At 34.8% G+C, this 16,775-nt stretch overlaps 1 protein-coding gene across 6 annotated transcripts in view; it reads left to right on the plus strand.

Moving 5' to 3' along the window:
• Nucleotides 1–16,775, plus strand: part of SEMA3A (semaphorin 3A) — a 530,580-nt gene that overhangs the window by 371,539 nt on the left and 142,266 nt on the right. For all 6 annotated transcript variants that reach the window (XM_063642072.1, XM_055283377.2, XM_063642071.1 and 3 more), the window contains one exon: nucleotides 10,601–10,720. In XM_063642072.1, coding sequence (XP_063498142.1) covers nucleotides 10,601–10,720 — 120 coding nt within the window. The remainder of the gene's footprint in view (nucleotides 1–10,600; nucleotides 10,721–16,775) is intronic.

Here is a 16,775-nt window from a genome sequence, read left to right on the forward strand (position 1 = left end):
TTGTTTTATTAAGTTTAAAAAAAGAAAAAGCTGTTTATACAGTTACGATAGTGTCTTCCTCTGAAGTAGAAGGCTGGTTTGCAAGTGGTCTTGGGAAACAGAGAGTGTCTCCCTCTGGAGCAAAGGGCAGATATGCTCACTGTCCGGTGCAATAAACATAACATCTCCATCAATATCTAAAGGTCAGCATGCTATACCTATTATAAAATATTTAGGTTTTCTCATCCAGATTTCCTCTCCTGTAATGCAACTCACCACATGTATAGGTATTACCTGACCCTCTTCCCAATGCCCAGTGGAAATAGCACAAGAAATTCTAATACTCTGGCTAGTACTATTTTTGTGAGTAATAAAGTCCTTTACCTCTGAACCCTGAGTCACAAATCTTTTGTTAGTATTCATGAAAGCCTGGTAGGCTAACTTGTTATCTTACAAATAGGGTAAAACCCCAGACCCTTTATAATTTTTGAAAATATCGATTACAATTTTATGTGGACACTGCATAATCTTACAAATGAAAGAATATGGTCAGTTTATCCATTTTAAATATGATTTTCATCAAGAATTTTGATGGCACTTCAGTTGTACAGATAACTGATTTTTGATGAATGCCAGTAAATGCCTTATCTTATGAGCATAGATTTTCATAGGTATGTACCTGTGTACGTATATATCTGTTTGTGGGTAAATACCTGGTACGCTGAACTGAATAATTACAGTTTAACTGTAGCCTTCAGAAGCAGTATAATAATATCCAACACTTATGGAGAGCTTGCTTTATACCTGGTATTGGTCTAAATGCATTTAGTATATTAACTCGTTTAAGTGACTCATATTTGGTTATAAGTCCATATTTCTTTTCAAGTAATTAAACAAGCAAATTTTGCATATAAGGTAAAATATATATGGCAAATAAAACTTTGCCATTAAGTTTATTTCAGAAATTAGGTAGTATTCATATTTTGAATTAATACATTTTACTAATACAGCCAAATAGGTTGGTATTAATTATGTTCGAATTGCCATGAACCAAGTCTCATACAGATAAACTTACATTTTTGGAAATCTTTTAGGGTCAGGATTAAAATTTAAATGCATTTTAATTTTTTTTTTGTAAAGTAAGGCTAGCATTTGAAATAGAGATATTTTATAAAAATCTTTCAGAAGATTTGGAGATTTTGATTTGTGTTCCTTTTTTAGTGGAAATTTCAATTGCGTCCTTAAGTGGCTGAAATGAAGATAAAATATTTGGCATTGGTTAACAAATTATTATTTAGATTTGGCTGGACACTATAATTCATCCATGCATCAGTGTACATACTTTTAGAGTACAGTAAGTATTTTATACTCTAGAAGGTTTATTATGATTTGAGCAGTTCCTTCAGGAAAAAAGATTTTGGCCAATATCTTCTTACCTCATATTTAGCAAGTTGATCCAAGTCCCACTGACACATAGTTTCTAATACTTGTGTTTAGTATTCTTCTATATGTGTTTGATAATCTTCATAAGTGGATTTCTACTCATTTCTGAGAGTACACTGTCCATCATATCTTGTATTTAACATGGACTCTGATAATATTTTACTAAGACCTGCTATGTCTCAAGACAAATAGTCCATCACCAACTTTTGACCATTTTCCTTTTACTTGACTTAGAAACATAAAAATCATTTGTGCAATAACAATAAAAATCATCAGCTTCTTATGTCCACAGGACATCATGAAACTTTCCCAAAGTTCTGCCATTTAATTTTAATATACATCTACTTCCTTTTAGCCTTTTTAGTTGGTAGCAAGGAAAACAGACTGCAAAATTATGGTAGCTCTGAAAACTTGACACTATTTCTAGAGATGCAGAATTTTGGCCTTTGGCTTTAAGAGCAGAAAATTCCTGAAGCTTCTCACTATTCCATTCAAATTAGGTGCAAAATATACTGTACTATCCATGCTATACATGGTGTTAAATGTAACTATTATGTATGCATACATGTGTGCATGTGTTTATTCCATATGTATTCCATGCTAAAAGATAGGTTTTTTAGTATTGTGCTTGAAATGATACCAAAATTAATATAACTTATTGATTATATAATTTAATATGCACTTAAAAAGCAGAAATCATTCATATTTACAAGTAAATAAAATTGTTAACTCATGACCTTTAGTCATTAGTTCTTACAACAAGCATGTGTGTATTTTTAAATAGGCCAAATTTATGTTCCCTTTATATTACATATCACAATGAGCTAGTCTATGGCTGTAAGATACATCCTTTCATCATGGTTTTATCAGAGACCAACTGTGTGATTGCTATGGAAAAAGGTTTATTATGGGAATTAGACCCTATGCAATCATGAGAGCTGGTGAAGAATTCTATGCAAGGCTACTGCCTGAGACAGGTAGTGGGCGTGAAGTTGTTGTAGGTAACTACAGTCGTTCATGTTTATAGAAGAAAAGCCGGACATGAAGTAGGAAGAGCAAGGACAACTGAGACCCACAAGCACAAACTAGGACCATTGTGTCTTTTACTACCTCTAACTTTCTTTGGGTCGATTTGGGTGACTTAAAGAAGAAACTGATGCCTTTTGTCATGGAGCTATACAAGTACCAGGACTCAGTCTTGTAGAAACTAGCAAATGAGATTTGGTGGAAGCCAGAGGACCTGGAGGCCCAGGTACTGCCCCACACTAACAACGTGGCCAGCAGATCAGAACAACCTGGGGAGTGTAATGGTTGCAGCTTAATTTATACCTCCCAAATCTCATGCAGATTTTGTTGATAGCCAGCCTAAACCAACCTATAGAAAAGGGAATTTGAGGAAATATTTTTCCAGCTTATTTCAGTTGGCACAGTACAATTCGGCCACAGCTATTGACTAACGCATGCTGTATTTGCTGTTGTATTGAGACAATGAATCATGGCAATTTTACTGCTTTGATAACAAGAGTGATTATAATTTATAAGTCTTCACTGCCAGAGGACTAGGATTTCATAGAAATTCTATTGAACAAAATGCAATTGCCCTTGGTAGCAGAAATGGGCATAGAGTAATACTCAAAACCAATTTTGTTAAATCTATCTCTGTTTAGCGCCAAGTATAGGCTTAAACTACATCCTTATAAAGAATGAACTATTCATAATGGAGCTCTTGTCATAATTTGTGAAATGGCATAATATGTAGAAGAGTGTGAGAGTTAAGCAGTCATAGAAATATCCAAACAATAGTGAAGTTTAATTATTTTAAGAATTGGATAACCAGTTACCTATCAATTAATAAGTGCTAGTCATTATGTTAAGTAATTTACATGAATATATCATTAATCTCATTTTTAGTTGAGGAGACTCAGGCTCAGAGATTCTAAGTAACTTTGTTACAGTCACACAGCAAATGGAAAATGCCTGAGTAATTTTAACCCATGTCTAACTGACTTTAAAGCAGTGGTTCCCCAATCTTTTTGGCACCGGGGACTGGTTTCGTGGAAGGCAATTTTTCCACGGGCCAAAAAGGGGATGGTTTTGTGACGAAACTGTTCCACCAAAGATCATCAGATATTAATTAGATTCTCACAAGGAGACCTCAGCCTAGATCCCTTGTATGCGCAGTTCATAAAAGTGTTCACGCTCCTATGAGAATCTAAGGCGGCAGCTGATCAGACAGAAGGTGGACCTCAGGCAGTAGTGCTGGCCGGCCTGCTGCTCACCTCCTGCTGTGCAGCCTGTTCTTAACAGGCCTCTGACTGGTACCAGCCTGCCTGGGGGTTGGGGACCCCTGCTCTAAATTGTAAGACTGAGATACAAGTAACTACCCCCATTTCTGTTTTACCATTATGAAATTGTTCATTTTGCCCTACATGTTTTTTCTTAAAGTTTTTGAGAATGCCTTTTCAAATGTAATTGTCCTTCAATAAGTAATATCTTTACTATGTATCAATAAACATAAATAAGTTTAAAAATTCCAAATTTCTGAAATTTAAATGTGTGCATAAATTATTTCTACAAGTTGATATATACATACGGTTTGCATACAAATATCCACATATATGTGCATATTTGGGAAGATTATGATATATGGACGATATTTGAAGAAATAGTAAAATTGTGCCAGAAAAAAATGAAATTTGTAAAATTTCCTTTTTAATATCTAATTCTGTACAAAGCAGAAGATCCAAAGTTGGCTGACAGGTGTCAAAATTCTGTTACCATAGATGTTCTGATGGTGAAAATATTTTAAGCAATGGTAAATTTAAGTATCTTTTGACCAAGCATCAGGTTGCCTCCAATTACCCACTTTCTTTTTAATGTTTGTATTACTCCATTAAGGCTACCATAATGAAGTGGCACAGACTGGGTGGCCAAAACAGCAGAAATTTATGTTTTAGTTCTGGAGGGTAGAAGTCCAAGTTCAAAATGTAAGCAGGGTTGAATTCCTCTGAGCCTCCTCTCCTTGGCTTTCAGGTGACTGTCCTCTTGCTGCCTCTTCACATGGCCCTTCCTCTGTGCACTCATGCCCCTGATGTCTCCTTATGTGTCCAAGTTTCTTCTTCTTATAAAGACACCAGCCAGTTTGGATTAGGGTCTACGCTAAGGGCCTCATTTTAACTTGGTCACCTCCTTAAAGACCCTAATCCCCAAATAGAGTGATATTCCCAGATGGTAGAGATTAGAGCTTCAAGGTATAAATTTTGAGAAAATGGAGTTCAGCTTATAACAGAGTCTCACAACTCTGGTTTGATATTTCATTTACCCTATGGGCATTTGACTTCTTTTCAAACCTTTTTGTATTGTAAAATTTCTTTCTTTCCGAATGTTCTACTTTTTAATCTCCTTTTAAAGCAACTAAACTTGGTCGTGAAAAAAAGAAAGAAAAGGAAAAGAGTATACATGTGAAATATGCCACAGGCACTTGCATTTGAATAAGTGATACATCAGTGTCTATGTCACAATCACTAAACTTGATTAAGGTCTTCAATTATTATAAGATATATTAAGATAATATTTTATATTATAACTATAAAACAGACTTTAGTACTTTGGACATTAAAGACTCCAACAAAAATTAATTTTTGATGTCAGGCAAGACGGGGTAGAAAGGAGGTAGATGTGAATGAAATCAAGCATTCCTCTAAAATATGGGCTCAGTTTTTCTCTTTCCCTAAGGCTACATCTCACGTGCAATTAAAGATGCAGTTCATCTCTCTTTTATGTGTAATGATTTCTATTATGGTAAAGGCATGAATGTTTGAATTAAATATGCCAAATAATTTTGTCCACAATAAATTCCTTTACATTGTAACTCTCCTTACTTCATGTAAACTAATGACTTGGTTGCATTAAGGCATGAACGCTAAATATTCTGCACCTTGCATAAAATTGGAAACCACAGAATATCATTTTTGAAATCAGGGTGAAGATTGTTAGTACTTCGTAATTTTCCTGGTTCGGTAGGAAACATATTTATGTAGATTTCCCAGAATATTTTTAATTGTCTGCATTTATTGCAATATGAGATGAAGAAAGGTTATGCTAGGTACATATAATGGACCACAATCAAATCATGCAAATGAATGGCACACATCCTGATGAATCAGAGTGATAGTATAATATAAAAGAAAACATAAGCCTAAAAATAGATATCATAAGCTTCTATGGTCCACACAGAATTTCAAAGTGAATTTTTTGAACTCCTTTAAATAAAAGAAAATCACAGCGGTCAGCTTTTGCTAATAGCATGGTCTATAGTGCCTATGTATATAATCATTTTGAACATGTTTGAAGGTTTCAAGTAATTTGAAAGAAAAATGTTTATAGACTCTTGACCAATATTTCTAGAACTTCAAAACAAATAGTCAATCTGGAGGGGAAAGAGCAGTCAAATTGGGCACTTAACTGCAATGAGCATTTAAGTAAAATAATTTGGGATCCTTGTACAGAGAGTCTTCATTTAGTTTAATCATATAATTCAAGCCACTTTAAAAGTTGTTTTTCAGTTATCATAGGTTTAATGGTGATATAGTTCAATTAATATGAATATGCTTACATACCAAAATAACTGGCTATATAATAATGGTAACTTTGTTGTGTTAGTTGAGTCAGAATTATTTCAAATCTCTAAAAAATATAAAAGCATTGATGTGGAAAATTCAATTCGTTTTATTATGGCATATTCTAAATACTGAAGGTAAAAATGCCTCCCAAAATGGACAGAACTGTCTACTCATTACTTAAAAAGACGAATGTTGAAAAATTCCAAGTCACAAATTCAACATTAGAAGGCTAATATTATAATTATAACATGGTTTATATTTTAGTTTTATTAGATAAGCCTCTTTGGAGAAGAGATTTCTAACCTCCTTTAGTGAATAGTGGAGTATTAGACACAATTATGGATGATCGGATTACAGCTGTAATAGCACAATGTTAAAAGAAAAAAAAAAAAGACTAAACATTATTGCCAGATAAGTGCGGAAAAGCTTAAACAGGGGAAGGGATAAAGTGAGTGACAGGAACAATCTCATGGATTACTGCTTTGGCACGAAGATTCCAGTATTCAGCTAGCTTGCCAAATAAATTGACCAGAGAAAAAGAAAGTCAACAGATTAACTTCAGGAATTAAGCTTATTAATGGGTTTTCAGGCAGAAATGTATCCACCCATCATGATAGGAAAAGGTTTCCTTTGCTTTCCCAGCTGCTAGATTATGCACCAAAATATTTCTACATAAACTATCGATGGGATAGAAGCATTATTTTTTCTTCTTTTTACATGAATTCTCACTGACCTGAGTCAATGTTATATGCTACCCATTCATTTTGGACTGATTTATAGTTGAGCCAGAACAAGTTGTTTGATTTAATCATGAACTGAATATATTTGAATAGAGATTGTTCATGTTCACAAGTCTTCTCTCCTTTTCTCTTCGCTTGCTTAGAGTAAAATTTAACTGCTCCATCCAGAATTTAAGAACATGCAAGGAGGTAATTGGAATTGGAGGTAAATCATATTCTTTTGTAGAAAGTATAATTATCGGAAGTTAGTTAAAAACACCTCAATTCTGTTTTAATTTTCATGCATGGAGCAGTTGTTTTGACAGATGGATGGACTTTATTTTTGTAACCGTCCAGGAGAAGTCTGTGTAACACAGTCTAATCAGTGCTTCATATCTGCAATGTTTGTTTTTGAATCACTGTGCTTTTGGCTCCTGTATCTTTTTCTAGGGGATTTATTTCTCCAGGTAATATCTTTATACATAATTCCTCTATCCATTTGATCTGAAAAGACAAGAGGCCCTTAAAAAAATAAGGGTAAGTGGTTTGTCACTAAGGGTGATGAATCATTACTCCTCAGGTGTGGCCTTGGATTTTACTGTTTTATAACTACCCTTACTTTTATTTCTAACTAACAATCTATAACACTGTTGTTCTGGAGAACATTTCAGTAAAATAAGAGGTCAATATGGTTGCCTGACTCTTGGGAAGCCAACTGCCAACTTGTTGCTAAACTTGTCTGTGTTCATCAACTTAAATTCCAAAAAGGATCAAGGCTTGAAAAATGAATTCATTTTGAACTGATTCCACTCTCTTTATTACATTGTAAATCCTCCAGTGCTGAGCAAAGCAATGCAGTAGTTTAAGGCCAAAAAGTACATTACATTCTGAGTTTTAAGAATCGTCATCGTTCAAGAAAAGGTCAGAAACACTCTTCTTCTGTCTCCCTAGAGCAGAAATGTGTGAAGTGTGTTTCCTTTTTCTGCCACGCTTCCTTCTTTTTTAGAGGAATGTCCGAGCTGCTTCCAAATAAAATGAATATCCTGTTTTGGAACACTCGAAAACCTTGGCAGCAACAAGCTAGAGAACGAAGGCAAATGAATGACAGGATTGATACTCTTTTATGTAGGTTTTCTGTTAAGAACAAATCCTTACTAACAATGTCTCTGTCAAGTTTTTGCTTCTTCTCTGTCCAGTTCTTTTAATGCACTTTCCTCCTCCATTGTTTCTGATGAGTCTCCTCTCAGCTATTTTTAACCAAATTTGAAAGTATTTCCTTCCATTCCTTTGTTTCATTTCAAGCATCTTTATATCCTCTAAGCCCAAGAAATTTCTCTCCATTCTATTTGCATCAACCTTCACTTCCAAAATAATATTGAGCTTGCCCCCAGGACATGGTAACAGTACAACCTGCTGCCAACTGGGAGAGTTCAGTGGGGGAAATGAAGGGAATCATTCCAGGCCTTAGGCCAATAGGGTGGGTCTAGTTGCTTTGTAACACAGACAGATTCCTGTTATCAGCATTCTAGGTAGAACCCTTTGCCAGGTTTCACAGCTATGGTCCTGTGATTGATTTTGTTCCAACAGCTCTGTAGGGGAATTGTCATATTATAGTGGTTCCTCTTTAGTAGTTAATAGAGAACAAATTAAAATTATGATATTCAATGGAGCCCAATATCATAGTTAGCGAGAACCCTGAGAGTTTTTCAGTCATTAATTACAATCTGCTAGTTTCCTTGGAAGGACAGATGTAGTCACTATAAATTGCTAATCAGTGATTCAATCTATAAGAGATAAAGAGCCCACAAATTCTGTGACATTATGATTCATAACAGTTGCAGAGGTGACATGAATGTTTGTTTTGTTCACAAGTCTTCTTACTGGTAAAATATGTTTTTCCTTTTTTATTATGGAGAAGTAAGTTCACTGTCATATTTCTAAGGAGGCACTTAGGTGATACTGATAGGACTAAAAAATTGGGGTTTGTGGAAAAAATTGCCTGCATATCTTTAAAGGCATGGCATGCAAACTGAAATCCTGTTCTTTTCTAGAATGAAAAAGACATCCATCTGGGTCTACCACTATTATTTATTAGAATATCTGTTTGCTTACCAATATGTACACAGCCAATTTCCTGGTTTCAGCATATGGTGCTGGAACTGGTTATTTCTAATCTTGAATACTATAATATTGAGCCCACAATCAGAGATGATTATCTTTATATAAAGGCAGAGTATGTGGCCACCTACGTGTTTCAAAGTAAACATTTTCCTGAAAATGGCTTCTTTGCAAATGACTGAATTTTTTTTAAGAACACAAATAAATCCTTTGGGAAAGGCTCATGAATGCCTGGTTTGTAAATGAGTTTATCAGATGTTTCCCTTTCTACAACCTCTTTCCTCTGCCCAAACCTTCATGCCCTATTCTCTTGGGGAAAGAGGAGAGACTCTTACAGAATGGAGAGCTTGTTGCTAAGAGTAGTGGAAGTTAAGTTATATCTGTTTCATAGTTTTACCTGAGAGGTACCCTATTTAAAGTGAAACATGGATGAGATCCACATACCTTTTAAGCTAGGAAATTTTTCCTCATAACAACTTGCAAGATCAATTTATTTCAGAGAGTAATTTTATACATTGTAATGTCTTACCAGACAAAAGAAAGACTTAGGATCTGTGTAGCAAAACAGTGGAAGAAATTATGTTTATTTTAGTTACCCCCAAAGTACTCAGCATGTGTTAGGAAAGCATGAGAGAGGAGTCATAACTAGAAACTTTCGAATTTTACTTTAAATAGGCCACACTCATGTTTAGGGCAATGTATTTTAGGGTCATCATCAAGTTTCATCCTAGAAAAATAAGTGATAATAGACAGCAATCGTTTGAATTTAAATATCAATTAATCTGCTTAAATTTGGTTGCCTGATCCTTATTTTATGGGGGCAATGGAATTAAGATAAAAATAATCAGCCTCAAATATAGAATACAGTTGTCATTTGGAAATGTACTCAAATAATTTTACCACCTCAGTTGTAAGCTCCAACTGACTACATAAAGCACTCTGAGCTTTCGCTTGAAAAGTAGCAAGTCATAGAGAATGACTTTGGGAGTGTGACACACTTAGAAGTGCCAGGAACAACCCAGTCCTGTCATGTGTGCCTGCCTTGCTTGTACTGTTGTCCACGCTTGATCCTTAACTGCATTTATAGTTACATATTTGGTTCTTAATTCCAAATGTTTATAGAAAAAAAAGTAGATAAGAAAGTCTATAGCTTTTAACAAAATCATTTTGAATGCGGTTTTTATTATTTACCATGTGAATACTCATTTGGATATTTCCAAAATGGGTTACTAATGATGTTTAAACTTTATGTTTATTAGAGGGTCATATTATATTATGTTTTTGTTTTCTTTTCCTAAAATGGAACTGAAAACTGATTTTTGCAAGTAAATTTTCGCCATCATTTTGTTTGATTAATTCATTAGTTAATCAAGTAATTTGGTGCTCTCCTCATTTCTGGAAAAATCACCTGTGATTATTGATTGTCTAAATTTTTTTTCCACTTTTGTATAAATAACTTAAAAGTAGTTTTAATGAAAGACTGATGGAAGGGCATAAAATAATTGTTCTCACCAGAGTAAAAAACTCTATATTTTAATGCATATTATAATATAAGCAAAACAATAGAATAATAAATAAGTCCTTAAGATGTTGTGAAAGGGATGCCAAAAAAAAAAAAAAAAAAAAAAAGACAAATCTGTTCGAGCATGCCTAGCACCCTAGAGGATACCTCAGTCATGCTGATTGCTGAAACTCTTTGGTTTTCCTTTTGTCTTACAGAAAGAATGTGCTAATTTCATCAAGGTACTTAAGGCATATAATCAGACTCACTTGTACGCCTGTGGAACGGGGGCTTTTCATCCAATTTGCACCTACATTGAAATTGGACATCATCCTGAGGTAAAGCTGGCTTTTAAAAAATTGTATTTGTCCATGACCCCTTTCTATTCAAAATGCTTCATTACTAATTTCTTCAGTTCATTTTGCTTCTGGTTCACTATTCAGTGGGACCTACTTCAAATTCAGATGCTGTTATTAATTTTAATCTGTGAATGCAAAAAGAATGAGAACATCACTCAACGAAAACTAGGGAGCAGGAGGAAGGAAGGAAGAAAGCATTTGTTTTCACCCTGGATTACAGAGTCCAATCCATTTTGCATGTGCAGCAGATGTCAGCAGGCTGAATGTGTGGTGTTTTCTCCTTCATTTGTATATTGCCAGCCTTCTCCTCCATTTCCGTCCTCAGCCAGAAGTGTCTGCCACCCAGTTGTTTTCTTCTGCCTAGGGATTAAGATAGGATACCATACATTTGCACAATGATCTGATCTCAAGTTTGACTCACATTATTCACATTTGTATTCTTGCTTGGCTAAGATTTGATTGTGTATTTTTGGTTGTTAATTTGGTGGTATGGAAAAGAAAAAAAATACGTTTTTTAAGAAAATCTGTCTACTCCTTGTAAAGATGTTTTAGTGAGGAAATTATGTACATTTAAGTAAACATCAAGATAAAGAAAAAGTTGCTAACGTTGAAAGCAGTTTGGTGAATTTGGCTTATCAATAGCCTTCAATTATAAACCCTCTTGTAATTTTTGGCACAAAATCCTAAGAGGAACAAAAGTGTTCACGTTGTGAGAAAATCATTGGTGACAGAATTTTCTTCAAAACTGGAATTCAGAAATACTCAACAAATAAAGGACTTATTCTTGAAATATTTCTGATATCCTAAAGATAAAATAAAATTGACCTGGTAGTTCTTTATAACTTAAATTTTAGACTCTCTCCCTAAATTTCATAAAGTGTCCCAAAGTGATACAAATATGTCTTTTGACTCAAATGAATTAGAAATCAAAACAGTTTGTGTTATATCTTCTTTGTATAAGAAAGCACCTTTAGCGATTATGCGGTTTCCAGACTAAACACAATTATTTTTTCTTCTTGATGAACCAGGGAAGACACATTCCCAAGATCTCACCAGTTGCCAGTCACTCCTCATCATCCTATTTCCCCAACCACATCCTTCCTTCTTCTCTTTTTTATAAATCCATATGTATAGTATTTATGCTGACAGACTGAAGAATTTTAAGTAAAAAGTAACTTTAGGACAGGCAACTCTAGTGAAGTTGCTTGTTCTACATTGATTAAATTAGGGATAAATTTATGCACATGGTGCTGGAGACTTTGTACACGTAATTTGTTTTAGCACCTGATTTAGTCACTGTCTTTCTGCTGTCTTCTCAACCAGTTCCTATTGTAATACATCAGTTGTCCTAAAACTTGGGCCCAAGGTGATTGTCTCACTTTTCTATATTCTGAAGGTAGCTCTAGAGAACTCCCTCCGCATGATATTGCACTTTTTACATGCGTCAGGAATTATGCTCTACATGATTGGCAATGGAATCAGAAATGCTGACCTTTGTGTGTGTGTGTGTGTGAGTATGGAGTCTTACTCTGTTGCCCAGGCTAGAGTGCAGTGGCACAATCTCGGCTCACTGCAACCTCTGCCTCCCAGGTTCAAGCAATTCTCCTGTCTCAACCTCCCAAGTAGCTGGGATCACAGGTGCAAGCCGACATGCCCGGCTATTTTTTTGTATTTTAGTAGAGACAGGGTTTCACCATGTTGCTCAGGCTGGTCTCGAACTCCTGAGCTCAGGCAATCCACCCACCTCAGCCTCCCAAAGTGCTCGGATTACAGGCGTGAGCCACCGTGCCCAGCAGGAATGCTGAACCTTTAGCACAAATTAGCAGAAAGGACCTGGACTTTGGTGTCACATCTAGCTTCAGATCTTGCTCTACAACTTACTAGCTGTGGAGCACTGGAAATATTATTTAACTTCTCTGAGACTCTGCCTCATAACATGCAACACAAACTAAAAACAATCTTTTGATTCTCAGTGTATGTATATTTTAAATGCAAGGTTGACTTATTACCTCTAACTGCCTTCCACTGCTCCTAGCACAGTATGACCCATTGCCTTTTTTTTTTTTTCCCCTGTAGAAACTCAAGGAATTTTAATCCCATCATTGTTAAAAGCATATCCTCTAGCCTCAGACTGCAGGACTTGCATTCAACCTCAGCTTGGTACTAGCTGCTTAATCTGGTGCAAATTATTTACCTCCTCTGTATCTAAGTTTCTAAGCTAGAAATTTGTAAGGAAAATGGTCTGTACCTCATACAGTTGTGAAAGTTAAACATTGTCTAATGGATAATGGTGGCTGAAAAAAGTCAATTAATATTAGAAACTATAAATATTTTAAAATGCAAGACTATACCTTGCATTTTGTATTTTTACATTTTAAATCTGCATCACAGCCTAAAAGCTGTGTTGCTGTTTTGCTTGCTAGCAATTGTCACTTTGCCCTCTTAAATGTTTCTCACTTCATCAGAGATTGTAAATTATGGCACTGGGTTCTCATGGCTGCCGGGTGATTCTGCACCTCTCTTAACTTCCCCTTTTTAAATGTGAGGCTTACACGATGTTGATGGTCATTTAAATTAAAATGCCATAAGCTATTCTTGCATTTTTATCATTTTCCTGAAATGTTGATTTTTGAAGTTGAGATTTTAATAGAGTTAACAGTCTATTTCCTCTTCCACTCATCAACTACTCATTGCTGCTCTATGGGTGGGCAGCTGGGGAAATGAAGAGGTACAGGTTCTGGAGCCAGGCCATTTACCAGGATTTCCTCTACCCAAATAGCCAATATATAAAGCTTCCCGTCTGAGCATTCTGAGGTGGGAGATTGAAATGCAAGTATTTTCCTGAGACTCTGAAACTCACAGCCTTTGAGAGAGGTCCTCCTTCAGAAGCTCAGTGATTTTGATTTGCATGATAACTATAGATTGTGAAATACTGTTCCAGACTCTTTAGGGGATCAGAAGTAAGATGATTATGCAATTACCTGGGGAATTTGAAGCAGTCTAGACAGTCAATCTATGAAATTCTGGAAAAGATATTATCAATATAGCTTGTCTAGATTACATTAAATTTAATTTTCAATGCTTAAGCTGCCTTAAGAGAGAATCTGCTTTAAATTCATCTATATTATACTTGAAACACTACCTTTGGATTTAAACTGTTACGCTGTTGGTGAAGTTGAAAAAAAGAGACAGTGTATACTTCATACTATCAGGAGAAGACAGTAATAGAAAGATCGGGAGAGTGAGAAATAAAATAGCAATTGAAACAGAGGCCAGAATTATTGGCTTAGAGTTCATAAACTCTCATAGAGTTTGAATATATCAACTTTTGTTCTCAAGGACAACTTTTCAGATAAAGGACCTATTTTTCTCCTAAATTCTAGTTTAGATGTTGTGTGTGTACTTTGCTATTACCTGCCCCATGCAATGTGAAATAATGAAAGACGAATCTCCTTTTAAAATTTTGTCTAGACATATTATAAATAATTTTATCACAGAAAAAAAGACATCATTTGTTGCTTTTATTAAGACTTTTGTGGAAATTTAAACATTCAGTTTTTTCTTTGCAGTGTTCTTCCTTTAAAACAACTTATCATCTTACATTCGGTTTTCAAGAATGTTGAAACTCCATTGTCAGAAAATGACATTATAGACTTATCATCTTATATGGCAGAATGTCCCAGAAGTAAAAACATCACTTTGAAGGAAATCAGGGCTTACTTCCTTATTTAATAGCTTTGGATCTTATAGGAGGAAATTAATAGTTCCTTTAAAGTAATAATACAACCGTTTGCAAAATAACCTTCAGTTTCATCTTCTAGTTATGAAAATAGACCTCTTTTACTCTTCAGGCATTTTAATAGCAATACAGTCATGCGTCATTTAACAACAGAGAATCTGAGAAATATGTCCTTAGGCTATTTTACTGTTGTGCAAAAATCATACAGTGTACTTACACCAACCTAGATGGGATAGCCTACTATATACCTAGGCTATATGGTGGAGCCTATTGTTCCTAAGGCTATAAACCTGTACAGCATGTTACTGTACTAAATATTGTAGGCAATATGTAGCATAATAATAAGTATTTGTTCATCTAAACATATGTAAACAGAGACAAGGCTTTCCAATGGCTATGAGGTCACTATGCAATAAGAATTTTTTAGATCCATTATAATCCTAGGGGCTTACCATCCTACATGCCATTCATCATTAACCAAAGTGTTATGTGTCACCTGACTGTATTTACACTCCTGAATAGCGTATTCCAAAATCTACTTTAGCTGTATCATGAATGCCTCCTGACTACACACAGTATGTCATTGATTGCTGTCTTAAACAGATTTTCTCTTTCCTGTGGTCCATTTGGGAATTGGTAGACCTATTAATTAACTCCAGTTCTGTAAGATATGTGTCAATCAATTCTTGGGTATCTTCCAATAACACTTGACACTGCAGAAAACTGCCAGTGAGGTCACATACGTCATACACATGTGTGTGTTTATCATAAAATGCTTGCAGAGTTCATGGAAAAAATGATTTAGAGTTGGAGTACAGATGAGTTTGGAGTTTAAGCTCTCAGCATCAATGCCATTGAAATGAAAAACGTGAGTCATCCTTGAGAGGCAGAATATTCCCAAATGGCTTACAGTATATGGTATTTCCCCTTCAAATTTACATCTGTTAATAAAACAAAGTATGAATTTAGGAGAAGTACAGATTTTCGAAGACATCTCAGGATGTTTTCTCAAATTCCAATGGGTCTTTTCTACTTACTGGCAGGAAATCTAAAAAAAATAAAATAAAAAATAAAAAAATAAGGCAGGCCCAGATGAGAGCTGAATTGTATTAACTCCATAAATACTCTCATAATGTCGTGATTGAGATTTATGATAGAACCAAAGGGACATTAAGAAATGCAATGAGGCTTAATGGCTATCTCTAAGGTCATTTCCACAATGACAACCAATATATCTATATATGAAATAAAATGTTTTGTCTGGTTCTTTCCTTCCACTAGAAATAGGAGTGTGCTCTGATGCAAAACTTTGAATCAATCCTCTTAGTAACAGTCCCCCAGTCCAAAATGTTATTTAAGTACTAGGTAATGCTCTGTCGACTAATTTATACATCTAATCTAACCCATTCTAGTTGAGTTTCTTCTTTCAATTTATTATACTATGTAGTCCAATGAAGAGCAAGTTTATTTCTACGAGTTGGTACTGGAGCTGAGAAATTCAGATATCTTGGGAAAACAACAAGGAGTTGCTTTTGGGTAGGTGGATTGTCTGTCTGAGATCTTACATTGGAGTCTATATTTATTTTGTAGCATGCTAGCCTCAGTGAGAAAAGTCGAGATTCATTGGCAACTCAACTGTTCATTGTCTCCATCAGATGCAGCGTATCCCTCATTTGCACTACGGACCTGAGCCAAATGTGATTAGAGTTAAGTCCATAGTGGTTTCTAGGTTTTTCTTTCCTAATCTTTCAATACTTGAATCATGTTGGAAGATAGACTTGTACAAGTTACTATGCTTAATAAAGTACCATCATTTATATTCAAAATTAAATTTTAAAATGATCTGCTCTTTGTACTTGAGGAGAAGCTTTGCAGTTAATAAATTCTGAGATAACAACTCACTAGTGTATTTTTGCTTGGACTGTTAAAGTTATAAATTCTAAATACTATCAGTAAGACTATTTCTCAAAATTAATAGAACTAGTGCTTAAGTGAGGGAGTAAAGTGACCTAAGTCATAATTTGAAACAATAAAAAAATTTCAAAGTGCTAAAAAAAATAGATACCAAAATCCAAATGAACATCCTTCACACCCTTAATTAAAACATTTCAACTGAGCATTTTATATTTTGACTTGATTTCCCTGAATATTTGATATATAAACACAATAGTTATGAGACTAACATTCATTTATCCTGTACCTCTTGTATGTTCAATTGTAAAGGTTTTTACTGATAATACTTGACAGCTTTTTTTCCCCTAAAAACAGTGACAGATAGAAATGGAAATGTTAGCA

The sequence above is a fragment of the Symphalangus syndactylus genome, chromosome 6 (assembly GCF_028878055.3).
Source record: "Symphalangus syndactylus isolate Jambi chromosome 6, NHGRI_mSymSyn1-v2.1_pri, whole genome shotgun sequence".
Classification (NCBI taxonomy): domain Eukaryota; kingdom Metazoa; phylum Chordata; class Mammalia; order Primates; family Hylobatidae; genus Symphalangus; species Symphalangus syndactylus.